Here is a 25,013-nt window from a genome sequence, read left to right on the forward strand (position 1 = left end):
GGTGGACAGATGCCATATAATCTCTACACTCTATCCACCCTGTAGAAAGTAAATTCTTATTTCGTATAACCAGCAGCTATTTTTATATCTCAGCGCTGATGGCACATTTTACTTTAAGAAGATACACACTGTATCTTAAAAGCAGTGATAATTTTTCTAGTCTTAGGAATTCATTAGTTTTATATCAGAAAACCAAAGGTTGTTTTGGTATGTTCAGTCATAGGTTTCATTCATTTTCAAAGTAGTTTTTTTTCCTGAAAAGGACCAGTTTTCATGGTATTGCTTTATTTAGGAGATGGAGTGCCCTTTTTTCTGTGCCATTTGACTTTTACATAAGGCCGATGTAACTCTTGTTCTTCTCCCTTTAGATATGAGCTTAGAAGCAACTTTCTTTCCAAAGCCATCCATTTAGTTTGGGCTTTGCCTCTCCTTTGTGTTCTCAAACACCCTACACTGGTCTCAATTTAATAATCATAGCTCCATTTTGTGCTTGCCTGTTACCTTGTCTCTCTCCCCTGCTGGGCCGTAAGCTCCTTTCTATCAGTGATGTTATCTTACTTATTGTGCTATCACGGTACCTGATAGAGTACTTGGCACCTAGTAGGCACTCTGGATAATGGAGCCCTGGTGGGGTAAAATGGTTAAGTGCTCGGCTGCCAACTGAAGGGTCGGCAGTTCGAACCCATCAGTCACTCTGCTGGAGAAGAGACCTGGCAATCTGCTCCTGTAAAGATTCCAGCTGAGGAAACCCTAGGAGCAGCTCTGCTCTGTCCCTGTAGGGTCACTATGAGTTGGAATCCACTCAGAGGCACCTAGCAACAACTACAAGGCACTCTGAATACTTGGTGAATGAATAAATGGAAATTTTGTAAGTAACAACTTTTATTTATTCCATTATTCTGAGAACTTTTTTTCTATAGTCCATTCCTTCACTAGATTTCAAATAATAGGAACATAAACCCAGACACTCACCACCTAAGACTCTGAGCATAGACTGCTAAAACAAGTTTCTTTTATTTAAGTTGCCGGATTTTCATTCTTAGCGCTCTCCATCTCACCCAAAAGCCATTCACCTTCTAAGCATGCACATTTGAAAAGATGTAAGGGCCAGATGTAGCGTACACACATTGGCTAAAAGGTTGGTCAGATCTCGTCTTTGTGTGCTGTTTTAAAAGATGTTACTGCTAGAGACAAACAGATAAAAAAAATGAACACCAAAACCAAGTATGTTTTTCATTTGTACTGTAGCCCATAGAGTCAGTGTGAATTAACCCAGGGTGTGGCTGCATAATAATTTTGACAGTGTTTTAACTTAATTGGTTAACTAACATCAACTGATAAGCCAGTAGGCTAATTATGTAAGTGATAGCCAGCCGGTGTTATGTTAAAACAGTTTGGATCAACAAGTAATTGTCAGTGAAGCTGGATGTAATTAATTATGTGATTTTGAGGTGTTCAAGTGTAATTCCACTTAAGTTCCATCACAAAACTAGAGTACTAGGAACGATTACCAATGAAAGGAAAATAAGCGTAAAGGTGCACTTGGCTTATTTTTAAGTTGTGTCCACATCCCCTGGCCATGATAGCAAAACCCAGATGGGCCTGTTCTAGAGAGACTCCATGCTAACTCAACTGATATCTGACTTACTTCCTCCCCTCCTTCACTCACACCCTTCTCTTTGCTGCTTCAGGTCTCCAGACCATAGCACACACTGTTCCCTCAGCTCAGCGTTCTCTTGCCCTTTCATGGTCCAGCAAACTTTTACTTGTTTTTAAAACTTAGCTTAAGGTCGGTAGCAGCAGGAGGTCTTTTCTGACCTCCAGTCTGATTCAGATGCTCCCCTACTCCTATAACATCTTTAGTACAGTGTTTTCTACTGTGTCCTGGAATCATTGTGTTGCCAGGCCTTTCTACTAGTTTCCTTAAGGGCAGAGGTAGTTTTGCTCTGCTTTGTTAAAACTTCATTTTTCTAAATATTTTGTATGGGTCCACTAAAATTGGGCCTTTATAAGCTGTATATGGAACTTAAAAAAAAAAAAAAGTTCTAGTATATAGTATGTTAACTGATAGTTGTTATTTATAATTGCTATTCTGTGTTTTATTCAAGCTTTAACAAATCATAAAATCACACAGCTTCAGGTAGTTTTGCATAGCGGTTAAGAGGCTCTGCAGTCAGACTCTGTGGATTTGAATCCTGGCTCTGATACTAGTTGGGGAACATTAGCCTGGTTATTTATCTTTAACTTTGGTTTCCCCAGCCATAAATTGGGGGATAATAATAACAATAGGTTGTGGTGAGGATTAAATGAAATGATACCCATACCTAAAGATCTTGCATGGTACCGTCTTGTAACCACCACTGACTTTTCCCACCCTAGTTGTTTGTGAACCCATGGAATTCATGAAATTGCAGAGTAGTTTGATATTCTCAGAGCAGGCGGTAGACTTTGTCAGTTCTCCACACTGATCTGAAGGAATTATGAATTAGTGACATTGTGCCCCATTGCATGACTCTAAGATAGGACCTGCCTGGTATCTCATATAGCGTTGTGAGCCATTAAATCAGCTTCACCCATGAACCATATCACTACTGCCCATTGATCCCAACCCATAGCAACCTTGTAGGACAGAGTAGCACTGCTACAAGCCTGTAGTCTTTATAGGAGGCCTGGTGGCACAGTAGCTAAGAGCTTGGCTGTCCACCCAAAAGTTGGCAGTTAGAATCTACCACCCACTCCTTGGAAACCCTGTGGGGCAGTTCTGCTCCGTCCTGTAGGGTGGCTATGAGTCAGAATCTGCTCGACGCCAACAGGTTTGGTTTTTTGGTGTTCAGTCTTTACAGAAACAGACTGCCTCATCTTTCTCTTGCAGAGGGGCTGGTGGGTTTGAACCATTGACCTTTCTGTTAGCAGCCGAGCGCTTTAACCACTATGCCACCAGGGCTTCTTCCATGAACGATGCTTCTGTCCAGATGGCATAGCAAACTCATCAGTATTAAGGCCCTGGAATGCAGTCATCACTGAGGCCGCAGTACTCTTTTTTTCTGACAGTTTCTCCTAGACCGGGGGTAGGATAGATGTCAGTAGGCGCTCCGGAAAATTTTGGTGAGAATTCAGTGGGAACAAGTTTGTAAGCAGTGTGGACAAGTGGGTAACTTCAAGGACTTGATGAATCTTGTGTGAAAATGTGGCTCGTAAGCAACTAGAAGGTTACAGAAGCAGACAGGTCCCCAGTAGGAAATAAGCAGAATAATGAGGGTGGGGGCAACTATGAACTATGTATACTATACATATACTGCAGTGAACATTGGTATCCAAGTATCTGTTGGAGTCCCTGACGGCACTTCTTTTGCATATATATATAGTAGTGGAATTATTGGGTCATATGGTAATTCTGGAAACCCTGGTGGTGTAGTGGCTAAGTGCTATGGCTGCTAACCAAAGGGTCGGCAGTTTGAATCCACCAGGTGCACCTTGGAAACACTATGGGGCAGTTCTACTCTGTCCTATAGGGTCGCTTTGAGTCGGAATCGACTTGACGGCATTGGGTTTGGTTTTTTTTTTTTTATTTATGGTAATTCTGGAACACTGGTTTTGCAGTGGTTAAGAGCTCAGCCGCTAACCAAAAAGTTTGAATTCACCAGCCACTCCTTGGAAACTCTGTGGGGCAGTTCTACTCTGTCCTATAGGGCCGCTATGAGTTGGAATCAACTCGATGGCATCGGGTTTGGTTTTTTGGTTTTATGGTAATGATAGATTTAACTTTTTGAGGAACTCCCAGACTTTTCCACAGTGATTGCACCATTTTAAATTCCCACCAGCAATGGATCAGGGTTCCAGTTTATCTACATACTCACCAAAACTTGTTATTTTTCATGTTTCTGATAATAGCCATTCTTGTGGAGTGAAGTGGTATCTCATTGTGGGTTTCATTTGCTTTTTCCTGAAGAATAATGACATTGAACAGCATTTCTTGTGCTGTTAGCCATTTGTATACCTTCTTCGGTGAAATATTTATTCAAGTCTTTTGCCCATTTTTTTTTAATTAGGCTGTCTTTTTTGTTGTAGAGTTGTAGGAGTTCTTTATGTAGTCCAGATAATAAACCCTTATCAGATATAGGAGCCCTGGTGGGGCTCTTTGGAAACCCTGTGGGGCAGTTCTACTCTGTCCTGTAGCATCACTGTGAGTCGGAATTGACTTAGTGGCAGTGGGTTATTATCAGATATATGATTCCCAAATATTTTCTCCCATTCTATAGATTGTCTCTTTACTTGGTTGATAAAATCCTTTGATGCATGGAAGTTTTTAATTTTGATGAAGTTCAATTTATCTATTTTGTCTTACTGCTTGTGCTTTTGGCATCCTAAGAATCCATTGTCAAAAACTAGGCCCCAAAACATTACTCCTGTGTTTTGCTCTAAGAATTTTAGTTCTTATATTTAGATCCTTGATCAATTTTGAGTTAATTTTCTTATATGGTGAGAGATATAGGTCCAACTTTCTTTCTTTTGCATGTGGAGATCCAGTTGTACCAGCACCATTATTGAAGGCACTGTTCTTTTCCTGTTGAATGGACTTGGCACCCTTGTCAAAAATCAATTTACCGTAGGTTTGTAGGTTTATTTCTGGACTTTCACTTCTGTTCCATGGGTCTACATGTCTGTCCTTATACCAGTACCAGATGGTTTTGCTTACTGTATTTTATAGTACATTTTGAACTTGGGAAGTGTGAGTTCTCCTACTTTGTTTTTTTTTCAGAATTGCTTTGGCTATTTAACCCAGAAGAAAGCCCATTTAGGGCCCTTGCGATTCCAAATGACGTTGCAATTTGAGAACAAACTTTTCCATTTCTGTAAAAATGGCTGTTGGGATTTTGCCTTAGATTGCTTTGAGTAGTATTGACATTTTAACTGTGTTAAGTCTTCCAACTCAGAACATGGGGTGTCTTTTCACTTATTTAGGTCTTCTTTAATTTCCTTCGGAGCCCTGGTGGTGCAGTTGTTAGAAGCTCAGCTGCTAACCAAAAGGTTGGCAGTTTGAATCCACCAGCCGCTCCTTGGAAACCCTATGGGGCAGTTCTACTCTGCCCTTTAGAGTCGCTATGAGTTGGAATCGACTCAATGGCAACAGGTAGGTAGGTAAGTTGTAAAGTTACATTCTTGATTGGAGATTGTTCTCTCCTAATCTAGGGTTTACCATTACAAAATTTCCCTCTGAGCACTGCCTGCACTTCATCCCAGAAGTTTTGATATTTTGTGATTTCATTTTCATTTGACTCTTAAGTATTTTCTGATTTCTTCCCTGATTTTTTTCATTGAACCATTGGATGTAATAGTGTATTGCTTAATTTCTACATATTTGTGTATTTTCCAGTTTTCCTTCTGTTATGAATTTCTAGTTTCATTCTATTATAGCCTATAAAGATACTTTATGTAATTTGAATCTTTTAAAATTTATTGAGATTTTTTTCGTGACCTGGCATGTGGCCTATTCGGGAAAATGATCCATGTGTACTGAGAAGTAAGTGTATTCTTCTGATGTTGGATGGAAAAAAATGCTTTTTAATTTTACACATGGGATTATTTTCTATCCTTGAGGAATGAGATATTTTGGTTTGGTAAAATGTTCTCATGAAGTTAAGCTTCAAATGCCCAAATCTCTTTTAAGCAGCAGGTAATGAGTATAATTTTGCCTTTATTTGGTGGCCTAGGGTCATTTTAAATTTCTTTTTTGTACTTTGATACAATTTAGTTTTCTGCATATGTTTTATTTTCTTTTCATCTTAGTGTCAGACTGTCATCTGCCACTTCTGTCGTTATTGTTCTAAATTCAACCTCCACTTTTACAGCCTACTGATGGTTTGCTGCCAGTAATTTCCTTTCGGTTGATAAAGCAATAATCAATTTTGGGAAGATTTCTCTATTAAGTGAAGGCAAGATTCTGAGGGAGGGCCCCGTGTGTGTTGGGCCTTTGTCATGACTGTATTCTTCATACTTCTTGTTTAGGGACCCTGTTCTAATGGATGACAGTTTTATTAAGTAAGTCTCAACTTCTAAATAGCAAGCTTTTACTGTAATATTTTTGCACAGGGTGTTCCGTACGTTTATTATTGGTATTATCTTAATTTTTTTTCTTCTTTAATTTGTAAACAGTCAGAATTTGCTGTGCGATGTCACAATTGTGGCCGAAGACATGGAAATCTCTGCTCATAGAGTGGTGCTGGCTGCCTGTAGTCCTTATTTTCACGCCATGTTTACAGGTATGAAATATTTTAGCTATGGGCATTGTTTTTTAATGTATATAGATCTGATCTTTTATTTTCTTATCACGTTTTCTTTTGTTATTAACATTTTATTTATCATGAGATTAGGCATTGTAATGGAAGAAAATAGTCTTGTTTCCTTCTAAATTCCCCTTTGTCTTTGTTTTTCAGTGTTGTGATCAGTGAATATGTATATATACACACACACAATTATTTGCTCAACTTTCTCCCCTTATATTTACATATATTTGCTCAGTTCACCTCTCCGTCATTTATAACAGCTTTTGACAAGTTCCTGTTTTGACAAAAAGAAAGCACTTTTAGTATTTTACATTTTTCTGACGAATTTCACTTTTCTTCATTCACTGTTTATAGTGAACAAAGGAATATTTATTTAATGTTCTTGATTTCGAAATATAAGAAAATAGGGTGGTTTATTGACATGCTTAGATTTTAGGCAACTGTAAAAATATGCAAACTGGTTTTTGTATTTCTGAGAAAAGTAATTTATGTCCATTACATTTCAAGCTTCCATCCTCATTTTTTGTTTAAGTTGTAGGTATAGTTCTTTGATTTTGGCCCTTTCTTCTTTTTGGATGTGTGCATTTATAGATCTAAATTGACCTCTGAACACTGCTTTTGCTATATCCCAAAGGTTCTGGTAGGAAGTGTTTTCGTTCTCATTGGATTCTATAAATTTCTTTATTCCGTCCTTAATTTGTTCTGTAGTCCAATTGTTTTTGAGCAAAGTGTTGTTCAGTTTCCGTGTTTGATTTCTTTTCCCTAATTTTTCAGTTATTGACTTCTAGTTTATGGCTTTATGGTCAGAGGAGATGCTTTGTAATATTTTGATGTATTGGATTCTGTTAAGGCTTGCTTTATGTCCTAATACGTGGTCTATTCTAGAGAATGTTCCATGTATGTTGGAAAAGAAAGTACACTTGGATGCTGTCAGGTGGAGTGTTCAGTATATGTCTGTGAGGTCAGGTTGGTTAATTGTGACATTTAGCTTTTCCGTGTCTTTATTGAGCTGCTTTCTGGATGTTCTGTCCTTCGCTGAAAGTGGTGTGTTGAGGTCTTCTGCTATTATTGTGGAGCTGTCTATCTCTCTTTTCAATGCTGTTAGAGTTTGTTTTATGTATCTTGCAGCCCTGTCATTGGGTGCGTAAATATTTAACATGGTAATATCCTCCTGGCATACCCAGTGCCGTCGAGTTGGTTCCGACTCATAGCGACCCTATAAGACAAAGTAGAAGTGTCCCATAGGGTTTCCAAGGAGCGCCTGGCAGATTTGAACTGCCAACCCTTTGGTTAGCAGCCGTAGCGCTTAACCACTACTCCACCAGGGTTTCCCCTCCTGGTATATTCTCCCTTTAATCGTTATATAGTGTCCTTCCTTATCCTTTCTGGTAGATTTAAGTTTGAAGTCTGTTTTGTCAGACAGTATAAAAAAAAAAAAATTTTTTTTTTTTATAGCCATTCCTGCTCTTTTTTGATTGTTGTTTGCTTGATGTGTGTTTTTCCATCCTTTGAATTTTAGTTTGTATTGTTAAGTCTAAGGCTTGTCTCTTGTAGGCAGCATATAGCTGGATCGTGTTTTTTAATCCATTCTGCAACTCTCTGTCTCTTCTCGGTGCATTTAATCCATTTACATTCAGTGTGATTATAGATAGGTATGAGTTTAGTGCTATCATTTTGATGCCTTTTTTGGTGTGTTGTTGACAAGTTTCATTTTTCCACTGACTTTTTTGTGCTGAGAAGTTTTTCTTTGTAAATTGTATGTTTCTTTTTTTCATTGTAGTTGAATTGGTTTTGCTGAGTCCTTATGTTTATCTTGTTTTTTTATTTTGAAGTGTAGGATTGTTAGCCTTCTTTGTGGTTACCTTAATATTTACAGCTATTGTTCTAAGTTTGAACCTAACTTGTATCTCCCTATATCACCTTGATTTCCTCTCCATGTGGAACATCTTTGCCTACTTTATTTAGTCCCTCTTTATTGATTTAACGTCATCTTTTATGTAATGACATCACTGATTCCCTGTTTTGAGTGTTTTTTTTATATTGATTTATTTTTGCAATTTCCCTATCTGAGTTGATATCTGGTTGCTCTGTTCTGTGTCCTAGTGTTGGGTTGATATCTGATATTATTGATTTTCTAACCAGAGAATTCCCTTTAGTATTTCTTGTAGTTTTCGCAAATTCCCTAAGCTTCTGTTTATCTGTAAATGTGCCTGGCAAAGTCCATCCTAACCTCTTTTTTTGTAAAATTAAATATATAATAACGTACAGAGAAATGAAGTTATCATCTCTTCCATCAGTGAGTTTATAATCTTAAGAGTATTGGTCAGATAAACAGAAAATACCAATAAATACAAATGTAATTATACAAAAATACAAAGCTGTTCATAAGGAACTATTATGTGCCTCCTGTACCTAACTTTTTTTAGGTACTGCAGGGAATACAAAAGCAATGTGAGCATGCTCCCTGGCCCCAGTAGCTTATTGTGTAGTTGGGGAGGTGAGATATGCACACTTTAAGTGAGTAGTAGTGTATGGGAGATTGTGTGCCAAAAGCAGTGGTGGAGACTGGGGTAGCTGTGGTGGGCAGAGAGTGTGTGAAAGCATTGAGAACCCTGGCTGTTAGAGAGAGTGCCACAAGAAGGAGGTCTGACATTTCCTGAAGCCTAGTGGATGTAAAGGGTGTACTCAGATGAAGGTGAGTACAGAAGCCCATGTGGTGAGAATGGGCTTAGTAAGAGCTTTCCATGGCGTGCCTCCGGAGTAGAGAGGGGACTGGAACCTCCCTCACTTTTCAGCTCATTGCAGTCCTGGTATTCTCGAAGAGAGTTAAATAATCAGGAATGTAGCAAGGATGCCAGAGGGGTTGTGAACTAAGTTTGCCGAAGTTTCTTGGGAGGGTGCCATTGGCTGAGGCTGATTTGAAAAGTCGTACTAATAAAGTAGGGCCAGGCAGAGTTTTATGTCCTGGTATTCACTTCAGTCTCATGGTTTATATCTTATTTATTACCCTGGACGCTGTCTAGAGAAAGGCTCTAAATGCAAAACCAAACCTATTGCCATCGAGTTGATTCTAACTCATAGTGACCCAATAGGACAGAGTAGAACTGCCCCATAGGGTTTCCAAGGAGTGGCTGGTGCATTTGAACTACCAACCTTTTGGTTAGCAGCGGTAGCACTTAATCACTATGCCACTAGGACTCCCAGAGAGAGGCTTTAGGCCCTTAAAAAGAAGACCTGATCTGGAATATATCAGGCATTTCCTAGTGAAGTGCTGTCCCCTTTAGATGTCTCCTCAGATGACACTGCTATTGCTATTTCCTTGTCAGAACCACTAGACCTTTGGGAAACTCACTTGACAATCTGTGCCTGAGTTTCCCCATTTGGAAATGGGAATGATAATATTATCCACTTCGTAGGATTTTGTGACGAGCTCATAGATACGAATTTCTTAGTACTTTACTTGACACATAGAAAATGCTCAATTATGTTGACAGTAATTTTCATCATCATCATTGTTACTATTTTTTTTACTGCAAATTCTTAACTGCTTTCCTCTTTGTTCTGTAAGAATAGGAGATTGAGAAAGCTTAGGGTTTTTTTTTTCCCCCCAATTTGAGTAAATGTTTTATGTTTGACAAATAACAAAAATACAGTGATTGACTTTGAATAACAAGATCAGGGATAGTTTTCTTGCCCCTCAAAAGGCAGCACTTAGATTCTCTAAACCCCCAAGCTTTAGACATCCAGAGAAATAGATGCTAGAGAGAGACAGAAAAGCTTGTCATGTCTTTAGCTTGCTTTTCTGTTTACTTTACAATCTAAACTAAATTTCAGTTTCCTTCTTTTTTTATCGGTTCTCTACCCTTCATATTCTAGCTGCCATTCAATTTATAAATATGCTGAGTTTTCCTACTGAGAAGAACACATACTTTTCTGGTTATGAGGGAGGGAGGGAGGGAGGGAGGGAGAGGGTTTTTTATTGATTAATTAGTAGATAAGAACTGCTTTAGGTGAAGGGAAAGACAACACTCAATACATGGAAGGTCAGCTCAGTTGGACTGGACCAAAAGCAAAGAAGTTTCCGGGATAAAATGAACGCTTCAAAGGTCAGCGGAGCTAGGGCGGGGGTTTGGGGACCATGGTTTAAGGGGACTTCTAAGTCAATTGGCAAAATAATTCTATTATGAAAACATTCTGCATCCCACTTTGAAATGTGGTGTCTGGGGTCTTAAAGGCTAACAAGCGGCCATCTAAGATGCATCAATTGGTCTCATCTCACCTGGAGCAAAGGAGAATGAAGAACACCAAGGTCACACGACAACTAAGAGCCCAAGAGACAGAAAGGGCCACATGAACCAGAGACCTACATCATCCTGAGACCAGAAGAACTAGTTGGTGCCCGGCCACAATCGATGACTGCCCTGACAGGGAGCACAACAGAGAACCCCTGAGGGAGCAGGAGATCAGTGGGATGCAGACCCCAAATTCTCATAAAAAGACCAGACTTAAGGGTCTGACTGAGACTAGAGGAATCCCGGTGGCCATGATCCCCAGACCTTCTGTTGGCACAGGACAGGAACCATCCCCGAAGACAACTGATCAGACATGAAAGGGACTGAACAGTGGATGGGAGAGAGATGCTGATGAAGAGTGAGCTAATTATATCAGGTGGACACTTGAGATTGTGTTGGCATCTCCTGTCTGGAGGGGGGATGGGAGGATAGAGAGAGTGGGAAGCTGGCAAAATTGTCACGAAAGGAGAGACTGGAAGGGCTGACTCATTAGGGGGAGAGCAAGTGGGCGTACGGAGTAAGATGTATGTAAACTTATATGTGACAGACTGACTTGATTTGTAAACGTTCACTTGAAGCTCAATAAAAGTTAATAAAAAAAAATATATATGCTGAGTTTTCCTAATGAAGGAAATGGGGTCCTGGAGACATTGTAGTTTCATAAGTATTTCTAGTGTATCTCATTTAACTGGTAGTAGTTAACTGTACTTCAGCTCGTTCTACCTGAGAATACACATTCTATATTTGGTCAGATTTTAGATTGCTATTAGGTAAGGTAGATGCAAAACAGGGATACTATGTTAATTTTTAATGCATATAAAATGTGAATTACTTTGAGTACCTAAATTGTACTTTTTACAACTTTATTGAGGCATATTTTACAAATAATAAAATTTGATCATTTCAAGTACACAATTCAAAGATTTTTAATAAATTTACTGAGGGTACAACCATTACCATAAATTAGTTTTAGAGCATTTTTATCCTCACATAATGCTATAGGGTTGCTATGAGTCTGAATCGACTCTACAACAATGGGTTTGGGTTTTTTTTTTTTATTTAATGCTTTTGAGATTCATCCGTGTTGGGGTATGGATCATTGTATGTGCTTTTTTATTGCCGAATAATATTTCATTTTATGGATATGCCACATTTTGACTGTACATTCACCAATTGGTGGACATTTGGGTTGTTCCCAGTGTTTGGCCGTTATAAATAATGCTGCTGCGAACTTTGCATGCAAGTCTTTGTGTGGACATATATTTCTATTTCTCTTGGGTAGATAGCTAAGAGTGGGATTGCTAGGTCATATGGTAAATTTATATTTAACTTTTTGAAGAACTGCTAAACTGTTTTCCAAAATGGCAGCACCATTTTACATTCCCACCAGCAATGTATGAAGGCTCCCATTTCTCCACATCTCTGCCAACCCTTGTTACTGTCTGTGTTTTTATTATGGCTGATCCTATGGGTGTGAAATGACAGCTAATCGTGATTTTAATTTGCATTTCCCTCATGACTTTTGAGCGTCTTTTCTGTGCTTATTAGTTAGGCTAAACTTTTACGGTTCTTCAGCAATAGATACTGTTTACCTTTCTGGCAATCTTTGTACTGTTTTGTGCTTTCGAATTCACTGTATAGTCAACGATTTGGCAGAGATTAGGTAAAGAAGATAAGAAGATACAGTCTAGGTGGTTTAGTGTAAGTATTTAAGGATTTGCCAGATACGAGTTAATTATTTCTTTATCTGTTTATCTTGGTCTGAAGTCCAGTTAAACTTTATTATAAAAAATACAGTGAAGCCAACGAGTAGACCTTGATACTTCCATTCCATCAAACACTACGTGTATTTATAGTGTCTTGCTCCTTGGATAAGTGTTGGCAGTGGCAAAGTGTTACCCTTCTCTTCTTTTGTTTCCCCGTGACTCACTTGTTAGGAAATGGAGAATATTCAGATATTCTTTCTTGGCTCTTGTTTTTAATCTCTCTTAAATTGCAGGTAAATTTTTCATTCAGATTATATCACCTAAGAGAGAATTCTGTTTCGCATCATAGTTGCAAGTACTAGAGCAGAGAAGGGGAGGTGAAAAGTGATTCTTTGATGTAGTTACGCCTTTTTGCTTTGTGAAGTATAAGCCTACTTAGTGTAAGACCAAGTTGTTTTACTTGAGAAAGAACTTGTCAAATTGGATTCTTGTGTTTTTAGATTACTCATTTGTTATAAATGTGGCATTTAAAAAGCCATTGAAAATGTGGCCTTAAAATTTTGTTAACATTTGCTTAACAGATATATTTGAGGCTTATTTAGTGCCACAGACTAAATTGTCCTAAATCTGGTAAGAAATATGAAGTTTTTATTTTTCTGTCTTCTTTTGTACTTTTTGATGATTCTTTTGTCATATTAAATGTGGTTCAGTAAGGTAAATTAGACCAGGAAAAGATAGATTATTATTTGAATGATTAAGAAGTCATTTTTTTTTAAGTTGTATGCATGATTATGTTTGTCTAAGATTCATGCTTTCATTCGTAAAGAAATATTTACTAAGCATCTTCTGTGTGTTAGGCATTGTCCTAGGCTTTGGGAAATAAAAGGTGAACAAGACAGACAAGTCCATGTCCTCAAGGAGAGAGGAGGAAAGATTAGAGAGACAGTGAGCACGTAAAGAAGAGATAATTTGTGATATTGATGAATGCTACGAAGAAAGTAGCTCTTTAGAAGTGAGACTTCATCTCATGTAATTTGGACAGATTATCAGGAGGGACCAGTCCCTGGAGAAGGGTTTGGTAAAGATGATGGAGAGAGGAGGCTTGCCTGGCCTCCGCCTCATGGGAGTCAGCCTTGTGCTTTTTGATCTTGGCTCTTCTTCCTGCTTGTGGGGTTGGAGGAGGTCAGTTACCGCTCCCATGGTCTTTTTACACATCCTTAGTAAAAATTTTATCCTGAAGCAGATTCCCCTCCTAGATGCAAGATGCCTACGGGAATGGACCCAACATCTTGAGGAAGAAGAGGACTGTCTTTCTTTTTTGCTCTCTTGTAGGAGGTAGGAAACCTTTCCCAGAAGTTATCCAAACCCAGACCAAAACCTGTTAGAGAATGCATTTACCGGGTTTGCCTTTGATTAGTTATAAAATTGGGCAGTTATCTATCATGACCAGCACAGAGAATGGCTGGTGGGGGCATTGCCACATTGAAAGCGCCTGTATGTGTTGGTAGCTTCTCCATAATCCAACAGTAATAATGAACAAAAAGGGCAGTAATGATTAGAGTAGATGATGAGTGGAACTTGAAAAGCAGTGGAATCAAATTTAGTTATTAAAAGTAGCTGTAAATTTGTCACTCACTTTCAGGATTTTAGTAAAGGCTTCTGAATGATATCTTAATTTTTTCAAATGTTTTTACATGCTGAATGATAACTGCGATTAGAATCAAAGAGAATTTTTTAATTAAAATGGATGCTAGGGTTTACCATCTTAAACCTATCACGTTTTAGAACTTCAGAGAGGATAAATGAAGCTATCAGTGTGTGCCGGACTTCAGGAGCTCTAATTAAAGGTCCTTGAGGTAGAAATGTTTCTAGCTACACATATGTCCTTAAGCTCTTAAAGTTTGGAGGACTTCATTTCTTTCTCAAGAAGAGTAGACATGGTGTGGTATTTACTAATAAAAGTGCTTGGCTTAGCCTGCAGTGTATAATGATGTCCAGTAAATGTTTGTTGGCCTAAATTCTTCATTGCTAGAATGCTCATGCTCAAGACTAAGTTTTAGTCATAATGTTAAGACATTAACATTTTAAATTGACGCTTGCTTTTACTTTTCGTTTATCTAAGCATTCATCCAACAAATATTTTTTGGGTATCCACTAAATACCAGGCATTGTGGGATACAGTGATTAGAGAGACTTGATTCCTGCAGTTGATAATGACAGAGTGAGATTTGCACATACTCAGAGTGAGAGCCTAACCCAGCCTTGGGTCGCAACAGCTAAGGCATCCTGGAGAGGTTCCAGCTGAATCTTGAAGAATGTGTGGGGATTACACTGGGAAGTGGGGGACAAAATGGACAAAGCTCAGTAAAAGAGCCTCAAGGTACGAAGTTGCTTGGTGTTTGTGGAAAGCTAGAAAAAGTTCCTTATTAATATATTTTAAGGCTAGAAGTGGGAGAGAGAGATGAGGCTAGACAGGAGAGCAGGGGCCAGGCCTGGAAGGTCTGTGCATGTTTTCACTTGATGCCCAGGTAATGGGGAACAGCTGAAGGGTTTTGAGCGCCACGGACAGATTTGTAGAGTCTATCCACAAACTCGTGTAACCACCTGCAGGCTCCAGAGAGTGGGATACAGAAAGGTGCCTTCCAAGCAGATGAAGAATTGTTTTTCAACCTTGATGCTCCTCTTTTCCCTTACTTTAAGAGGGGAAGAAATTTTTGCTGTAGCAACAAACGCATAATTGAGTTCTGTTTCTTCCTGCTAGCTAGGCATCGTGTTCCTCTTCTCATGAGTTCTCCCCCTTCTCTTATAATACAGATGAATGTTTTTTCTCCCTCTGGGAAGTAGCAGGGTTGCGTTTTGAGATATTTTGGCTCTTAGAAAAGCAACTTCTTTCTGCGATCTTGTCAGAGATAACCTCCAGGGAAGCAGGTAGTTAAATGTACATCACCGTTATCATTTCTCTCCTCCCAGGGTTTGTGTTTGCAAAGGAATTTTGTGTAATTATGGATCCCCATAAGCTTTTTTGATGGTTTATGGTTGCTGACAGTGCATGGTATCTGAAAAAGAAATGAGTGTCCTTGAAGTCTTGAGGACATTTTGTCATTGTTTATAATAGGAGATGCTGGATTAAGGCAAAAGTGATGGATGGTGGCATAATTTTTCGTGCTTATTTTATTTTGAATCCTAATGAATTCTAGAACCAAACCTTTTTTTGCTAAGAGTGTCCTATGGCACTCAATATAATTTTTGGACCCTCCTCCCCAGCTAGAACAAACAGTTAATGTGCTTGTCTGCTCACTGAAAGCTTGGAGGTTCAAGTCTACCCAGAGGTGCCTCGGAGGGAAGGCTGCTGATCTACTTCTGAAAAAATCAGCCGTTGAAAACCTTACAGAGCACAGCTCTGCTCTGACACACGTGGGGTTCCCATGAGAGGAATCGACTTGACAGCAACTGGTTCTGTTGGTTTTAGTTAATTAAGGTTTTGTTTTCTTTCCCCACCATTTGGTTGCTTATGTCCCCTATATCTTGATGCATTTTATGTTGTCCAAACATAGGTGCGCTCAGAGACGCTACTCTTTCCACCCTCTTTGGTCTAGGAGCTATCCCTTGTCTTTTCTGCTTTCCTACCTCTTTCCATGAGACAGGATCTTATTTATGATCCCTGAACGTGAAGTTAGCTCAGTGGGTGTTAGCAATGAGGTCTTGTGGCAGTTTTTAGGAAGCAGTGCTATAGAAGGGTACTGTACCAAGCTTTAGTAATAAGTGGTGGTCTGGTGATGACTTCAGGATGGGGTTACCACAGATGACAAACAGGAACTGAACTTGGGCTAGAAGATTTCTGTAACAAGCCTCTGCCATTGACTAATCCTTTTCTGATTCCTCTTTTACCTTGCTCCCTCATCATCTTATATAATTTGTTAATTGTTTCCTGCATGAGGGTTGTGTCCTTCTGCCAAGCATTCCAGTGCTTGTGGAATGAATGATGCCAGCCAGGTGGGTCTTTTTCAGCAGGTGCTCCTTGCCATTAGCCAAAGGTGGTAATATCGTTACTCTTCAAGTCATGAGTAGAAATCCATAAAGGGAGTGGGGGGTGGGAAGTGCCCTGCTCAAAAGCATGGGCAGATCTTACAGGCCCAGGTATTGTATTTCTTGCAGCTAGACACATATATTCATTGTGTGATGTGATTTTCAGCTACAAGTGGAGGACAAAAGATAAATTTTACAGTATGCTCAGCTAAGTTTTGGTGGGAGATAGGGGAGGGTTTTAGGCCTTTAAAAAGTGGCTGATGAAGTTTCCTGCTGCGTATAGTGAGTGGCACAAAGATGGGTTACCTTAACTTGGCGCTGGTATTTTCTCAACAGTTCCTTGCTGTAGCTTTACTCTTATTCTTTTTTTTAGGTGAGATGAGTGAGAGCCGAGCAAAGAGAGTTCGAATAAAAGAGGTCGATGGCTGGACCCTGAGGATGCTCATTGATTATGTTTACACTGCAGAAATTCAGGTCACAGAAGAAAATGTACAGGTAGGTGTCAACACTTCACACCCTTTAACTCTTTATACATGCCATTTTTAAAAATTAAAACAAATAGACAAACCTACCCACACAGTATTCATTTTGTACCAGAGTCATAGGATTTGTTGTTAAAATTGTATTTTGAAGGGCTGTTTGAAATGATGACGTCTTTCTAACGTTTCTGATTTCAATCTTTTATATTCTTGAAGTTCTGAGATACAAATCCCTTAGTTCTTTGAACAATGCTTGTTCTTTCGTGAAAACACTGTCATGTTCATTTCAAATTACTGACTGATGCTGCCCACAGTTTTTCTTTATTCCTTTGAAGGGTAAAGTCTACAGAGGTACAAAGGATGTTTTTGACTGCCAACGGCCTTTACTTCTTTTACTGTTTAAAGCATCCTCCATAAATGATTGTAGGGTTTAGCTAAAATGTCATGTTGCATCTTTCTCTCTATAGAGAACAATTTTTTTTATATATATATATGTATATGTGATGTAAATATCTAAGTAATACAGATGTATAGGGTTAGTATGGGTCAGAATCAACTTGACGGCACAGAACAACAACATATGGAGTAAGAAAGTAGGAAAGTAAAACTGCTCTTCTCCTTCCCCACCCATGCACACACATGGATCCATTTTCCTTTTCCATAACCTCTGTCAAATGTTGTCCAAACATAGGTGCTCAAAGCTGCTACTCTTGGTATGAATTCTTGCAGACCATTTTTTATGTATTCACACATACAGACACACACTTTTCTTTACATAGATTCATCTATACTGTATATGTGATTCTGCTGCTTGTGTTTTTACCGAACAAGATGTCTTGAAGTTCTTTAGACATCAGTACATATGAGTCCAGCTTATTCTCTGGTGTGGGCTTCCATGTTTTCACCAGCACTATAATTTTTCACCTTTACAAAAATGCTGCAGTGGACATTTTTATATTTGCATCATTACTTCCATAGGATAGATTTCTCAAGATGAAATTGGTGGATCAGAGAGTATGTGAACGTTTTAATTTTTGATAGATATGCCAAGTTGCCATCTAAAATTTTTATTCGTTAATATTCCTTCCAGCAGGAACACTAGACAACAGAAAGAACTAGGACTAAATACTTAAGAAATAATCTCTGAATTCTACCTGCACAAATAGGAAATTGTGGGTCTAGTCTTTTGTCTCTTGTCATTAGTTGAAATATGCTACAAAACATTTGAATTTGAAGACTGAAATCTTTATACTTTTAACTTAAGAAATGCTGTTGATTTTTATATCAAATATTGGCAGTAGTAAGACCTTCTGGTGATTTCTCCCAGATGACCTCATTAGCCTTTGCCTGGAAGGTCTGTGTATGACTTAAGCATTTGAAAAGCCTTGGTTAGGTTTGGGATTGTATATAAAGATAGCAAATCAGATGCTAGATGATCATTTTTTAACATGGAAGACAGTGTGTGGTCTGTGTCCTGAGATAACATTACCAGTTCTGCTCTTTTCGTGTTGTTGTTCTCGTTACCTCCTGTTGAGTTGGCCCCCAACTCACGGTGACCCAGTGGAATCAAATCATTGTGATTCGCAGGGTTTTCACTGGCTGATTCCCGGAAGTAGATCACCAGCCCTTTCTTCTTAGTCATTCTCGGTTTGGAAGCTCCACTGAAACCTGTTCAGCATCATAGCAACATCAAGCCTCTACTGACAGACAGGTGGCGGCTGCACTTGAGGTGCACTGGCCAGGAATCGAACCTAGGTCTCCTGCATGGAAGGGGGGAAATTCTACTGCTGAACCACCGCTGCCCCCACCCTTTGCTGTACAGTTACACTGTTTGCTGGATTCTGGGACATTAATTTCAACAAGAGTGTATCTTGGATTTCTGTCCGCTTCCTCTTTTTATCCATTTGCTGCGTGGGCCTAATTGTACCCTGTGTCTGACCTTTAACAAATGGTTTACAGATTAGTTTCTTTGATTTCACATAATGGGCCACATGGGGGGAAATTGTAAAAGATGATTTAGGCCAAAGAGACTAGACTGTGTGAGCTCAGCCCTGAGTGTTGTTTGTAGTAGTTCTTGCTATGGGGACATTGGCCTTTTAGGAACTGGGAGAACGCCTCTCATGTTTCTTTCATTAAGTTATTAAAAGAACCATCACGTTCCAGTCCTGAAATATTAGTCATCACAGCCTTTCAGAAAACCTCTTGCCTTGCCAATTTCTTTTGTGTGTATTGCTCAGCTCTTACAGGAACACATTCAGAGTTACTTTTGGCAGACTTATTAACCGCTTAACATTTGTATAGTTTTTTTGTTTTTGTTTTGTTTGGGATCTCTTCAGGATAGGAGTATCCTTGTATGTAAAGCCTTATTTTATACTCCATTGAAAGACACTTATTTTGGAAAAGGCAGTTTAGAATTAAAGTAGGCTTAAAAATAGATACACCAAACTGCTCTTTCCTCTGTTCTGTGTGTTCTTGTTTATATAAATTTTGTTAAATCTTCCCTGTAGATGCTCTCCACCTTAAGAAAAAGATCATATGGTGGTGTTCTGGTGTTCTTGTTAGGCTAAGTCCTGCTGTGAGTGTATCTGCTTTTAGAGTGCTGACAAGGAGCCCTGGTGGCACAACAATTAAGCGCTGTGTTGCTCACCAGAAGGTTGGCGGTTCGAACCCACCCAGCAGCTCCACAGGAGAAAGACCTGGCAATCTAATCTTATAAATAGTACAGCCTAGAGAACGCTATGAGGCGGTTCTACTCTGCCACGTGAGGTCACCATGTCAGACTTGCCTGGACTACACTTAACCACAGAGTGCCAACAGTAGGGACAGAATTTTTTGTAATTCACATGTTTATTGTTGCAGGTATGTTTTCTCATTAGACTTAGAATCAAGTCTCTTGTCAGGTGACCTCCCTTTTGTAAGTGTTTGTTTTAGTAATAAAGTATAAGATTAGGATAACAGGTATGTTAGTAATCTATTTTAGGATTCAATGTTTTGATGTAGAATTATAGTGCCATTGTCTTAGAGTCATTCGGGGACAGAACAGGCTATAAGCCTGGTTTCCTGATCCCTAGCTTAAGGTCCCCCGACGTTTCTGTCAGTTTGTCGTACTTTGGGGGCTTGCATGTTGCTGTGATGCTGGAAGCTATGCCACGGGTATTCAGATACCAGCAGGGTCATCCATGGAGTATAGGTTTCAGCTGAGCTTCCAGACTAAGACAGACTAGGAAGAAGGACCCAGCAGTCTACTTCTGAAAAATAGTAGCCAGTGAAAACCTTATGAATAGCAGTGGAACATTGTCTGATATAGTGCTGGAAGATCAGCCCCCAGGTTGGAAGGCACTCAAAAGATGACTAGGGAAGAGCTGCCTCCTCAAAGTAGAGTTGATCTTAATGACGTGGATGGAGTCAAGCTTTTCGGACCTTTATTTGCTGATGTGGCACAACTCAAAATGAGAAGAAACAGCTGCAAACATCCATGAATAATCGGAACCTGGAATGTACAAAGTATGAATCTAAGAAAATTGGAAATCGTCAAAAATGAAATGGAACGCATAAACATTGATATCCTAGGCATTAGTGAGCTGAAATGGACTGGTATTTGCCATTTTGAATCGAACAATCATATAGTCTACTATGCTGGGAATGACAACTTAAAGAGGAATGGTGTCGCATTCATTGTCAAAAAGAACATTTCAAGATCTGTCCTGAAGTACAACGCTGTCAGTGATAGGATAATATCCATACGCCTACAAGGAAGACCAGTTAATATGACTATTATTCAAATTTACACACCAACCACTAGGGCCAAAGATGAAGATACAGAGGATTTTTATCAGCTGCTGCAGTCTGAAATTGATCGAACATGCAATCAAGATGCATTGATAATTACTGGCAATTGGAATGCAAAAGTTGGAAACGAAGAAGGATCAGTAGTTGGAAAATATGGCTTTGGTGATAGAAACAATGCTGGAGATGGAATGCTAGAATTTTGCAAGATCAACGACTTCTTCATTGCAAATACCTTCTTTTACTAACATAAACGACAACTATACACATGGACCTCACCAGATGGAACACACAGAAATCAAATTGACTACATCTGTGGAAAGAGATGATAGAAAAGCTCAATATCCTCAGTCAGGACAAGGCCAGGGGCCGACTGTGGAACGGACCATCAATTGCTCATATGCAAGTTTAAGCTGAAACTGAAGAAAATTGGAGCAGGTCCACGAGAGTCAAAATATGACCTTGAGTATATCCCACCTGAATTTAGAGACCATGTGAAGAATAGAATTGACGCATTGAACATTAGTGACTGAAGACCAGACGAGTTGTGAAATGACATCAAGGACATCATCCATGAAGAAAGTAAGAGGTCATTGAAAAGACAGGAGGGAAAGAAAAGACCAAGATGGGTGTCAGAGGAGACTCTGAAACTTGCTCTCAAACCTCGAGCAGCTAAAGCAAAAGGAAGAATTGATGAAGTAAAATAACTGAACGGATGATTTCCAAGGGCATCTCCAGAAGACAGAGTAAAGCATTATAATGACATGTGCAAAGAGCTGGAGATGGAAAACCAAAAGGGAAGAACATGCTTGGCATCATTTCTCAAGCTGAAAGAACTGGAGAAAAAATTCAAGTCTCGAGTTGCAGTAGTGAAGGGTTCTATGGGGAAAATATTAAATGACGCAGGAAGCATCAGAAGAAGATGGAAGGAATACACAGAGTCATCATACCAAAAAGAATTAGTCGATGTTCAGCCATTTCAAGAGGTGGCATACGACCAGGAACCGATGGTACTGAAGGAAGAAGCCCAAACTGCTCTGAAGGCATTGGTGAAAAACAAGGCTCCAGAATTGATGGAATATCAAGTGAGATGTTTCAACAAACAGATGCAGCGCTGGAGGTGCTCACTCATCTATGCCAAGAAATATGGAAGACAGCTTCCTGGCCAACTGACTGGAAGAGATCCATATTTATGCCTATTCCCAAGAAAGGTGATCCAATTGAATGTAAAAATTATAGAACAATATCATTAGTATCACACGCAAGCAAAATTTTGCTGAAGATCATTCCAAAACGGCTGCAACAATATATTGACAGGGAACTGTCAGAAATTCAGGCCGGTTTCAGAAGAAGACGTGGAACCAGGGATATCATTGCTGATGTCAGATGGATCTTGGCTGAAAGCAGAGAATAGAAGAAGGATGTTTACCTGTGTTTTATTGACTATTTAAAGGCTTTCAACTATGTGGATCATAACAAATTATGGATAATGTTGAGAAGAATGGGAATTCCAGAACACTTAATTGTGCTCATGAGGAGCCTTTACATAGATCAAGAGGCAGTTTTTGGGACAGAACACGGGGATACTGATTGGTTTAAAGTCAGGAAAGGTGTGCATCAGGGTTTTATTCTTTCACCATGGCTATTCAATCTATATACTGAGCAAATAATCTGAGAAGCTGGACTACGTGAAGAAGAAAGGGGCGTCAGGATTGGAGGAAGACTCATTAACAACCTGCGTTATGGAGATGACACAACCTGGCTTGCTGAAAGTGAAGAGGACTCGAAGCACTTACTAATAAAGATCAAAGACCACAGCGTTCAGAATGGATTGCACCTCAACATAAAACAAAAATCCTCACAACCGGACCAATGAGCAACATTATGATAAACGGAGAAAAGATTGAAGTTGTCAAGGATTTCATTTTCCTTGGCTCCACAATCAACAGCCGTGGAAGCAGCAGTCAAGAAATCAAAAGACGCATCGCATTGGGTAAAGCTGATGCAAAGGACTTCTTCAAAGTGTTGAAGAGCAAAGATGTCACCCTGAAGACTAAGGTGGGCTTGACCCAAGCCATGGTATTTTCAGTCGCATCATATGCATGTGAAAGCTGGACAATGAATAAGGAAGACTGAAGAAGAATTGACGCCTTTGAATTGTGGTGTTTGTGAAGAATATTGAATATACCGTGGACTGCCGAAAGAACAAACAAACGTGCCTTGGAAGAAGTACAACCAGAATGCTCCTTAGAAGCAAGGATGGCAAGACTGTGTCTTACATACTTTGAACATGTTGTCAGGAGGGATGAGTCCCTGGAGAAGGACATCATGCTTGGCAGAGTACAGGGTCAGCGGAAAAGAGGAAGACCCTGCACGAGGTGGATTGACACAGTGGCTGCAACAATGGGCTCAAGCATAACAACGATTGTAAGGATGGCTCAGGACTGGGCAGTGTTTCGTTCTGTTGTGCATAGGGTCGCTATGAGTCAGAACTGACTCGACAGCACCTAACAACAAACAACAACAACAGCTTAAGGTCCTTTCCGTGATACTGTACCATCTCCTTAGTACACACATTTAAAAATGTGTATGTAATAGCTGTTTGAAATGAAGCTTGTTAACTTTGAGTCAGAACGAGGGAATGAAGTAATTTGACAAATTAACTCCGAAGCAGTAGGGTTTTAATTCTTGTCTATTTCAGGTTTCCCTAATTCTTTTTGCTGTTTTTTTTTTGTTTGTTTGTTTAGGTTTTGAAACTGATTTTGAGTTTAGCTATTTGATTTATATATTTATATATATATATATATTTAAAGTTGGGCCATGGTTTTAGAGAAGTGAATTTATGCTCATTTTAAAAAAAGCGATAAAACAACATTTTTTTTTATCGTGCTTTTTTTTTTTAAGTGAAAGTTTACAAATCAAGTCTGTCTCTCGAACAAAAATTTATATACACCTTGCTGTGTACCCCTACTTGTAGCGACCCTATAGGACAGAGTAGAACTGGCCCATATGGTTTCCGAGGAGTACCTGGTGTATTTGAACCGTTGACCTTTTGGTTAGCAGCCATAGCTCTTAACCACTATGCGGTCGGTATGAGTCGGAATCGACTCAACAGCAACAGGTTTGGTTTGGTGTACCCCTGGTTGGCCTCACCCTAATGAGACAGCACACTCCTTCTCTCCACCCTGTATTCCCTCACGTCCATTCCGCCAGCTCCTGTCCCCTTCGGCCTTCTCATCTCCCCTCCAGACAGGAGCTGCCCATATAATCTCATAAAAGAACACATATTTTAATTCAACTTTCATGTTGTTGCTGTTTGAGTGAGTTAACCTAGAGTTTCCAAACGAACTTTATAAATCTGGGGAACAGAGAAAATCAAGCAAAGGCTATTCTAAAGTGTTTTATAAAATTTTCTGTGGTTATGAACACCACTGAAAAATCTTATGAAAAACTGTGTATCCTTTCCCAAGTGTACATAAGCTTATGTACACGGAGTTCTTCATACACTTTCAGAGAATTCATGTGCGTCTCCCTTCTCCCAAAATTAAAAAATAATTAGCTTTAGATGTTTATATATCTATATGTGTGTGTGTATGCAAGTATATTTTTGTTACATATATAATTTAAGAGTTTTCATGTGGGTTTATCTCCAGCTATGTGCTGGACATTTTACATATATCTCGTTTATGTTTTCACCACCATATAAAGTAGATATTATCCCCATTTTTGCAAGCGAGGAAGTAGACTCAGGGAGGTTAAAGAATTTGTTCAGTGCCACACAGCAACTATTAAGTTCTAGGAGTTTGGATCTGAACCATATTTGGTTCCAAAATCTGTTTCCTTTCTAGTTTTCTCATGGTGCTTTTGATAACCCACTACTCACTTATTGACATGTTTAGGTTCCAAAGTCCAGGTCATTATGTGAAAATTGGCATTATGTGAAAATCGAGGATGACCATGTCATATCACAAAATGGAGGATGCCTACGTCATTACATAACTGCCAAACCACTGAGAATCTTGGCTCAGCCAAGTTGGTGCATAACCTTAACCATCAGAACCAGTGTTACTCTCACTTTGTACCTCAGCATTCATTACTGCCGGATGTATGTTGTTAATGCACAAAATAGTTGGATAGTAGGTTTTTTACTATTGGTATAAATGTGAAATGTATAACAAGGGAGCCAATAAGTGAGGAGTAGATATAGTAGGTTTAGGAACTCAGTCATTAACTAACGCTGTTTACAAAGAAAATTCATGTATTGAAAAATACAAATACCTCTATAACTGAAAAATAATTTTTTCATTTTCTGAGGTTTTTTCAAGATTTACGCTTCTTTATTAGGTGTGCTGATTTACATTTTTGTAGAATCCTAAAAGATCTGGAATTTTTAAAACATTTACTTCATTGCTAAATTTAGTTTTATTACATGCGTTTTGA

The 25,013-nt window shown here is 39.1% G+C and overlaps 1 protein-coding gene across 4 annotated transcripts in view; it reads left to right on the forward strand.

Moving 5' to 3' along the window:
- The window catches only part of KLHL2 (kelch like family member 2), a 126,545-nt gene that overhangs the window by 28,725 nt on the left and 72,807 nt on the right, over positions 1-25,013 (forward strand). For 2 of the 4 annotated variants that reach the window (XM_049863876.1, XM_049863875.1), the window contains exons 3-4: positions 6,154-6,260; positions 16,682-16,803. In XM_049863876.1, the coding sequence (XP_049719833.1) occupies positions 6,154-6,260; positions 16,682-16,803 (229 nt within the window). Of the gene's footprint in view, positions 1-6,153; positions 6,261-13,525; positions 13,618-16,681; positions 16,804-25,013 lie in introns of those variants that run through there. The other 2 variants (XM_049863877.1, XM_049863878.1) reach the window with 2 other exon arrangements.

Source organism: Elephas maximus, chromosome 21, assembly GCF_024166365.1.
Source record: "Elephas maximus indicus isolate mEleMax1 chromosome 21, mEleMax1 primary haplotype, whole genome shotgun sequence".
In the NCBI taxonomy this organism is placed as follows: Eukaryota; Metazoa; Chordata; class Mammalia; order Proboscidea; family Elephantidae; genus Elephas; species Elephas maximus.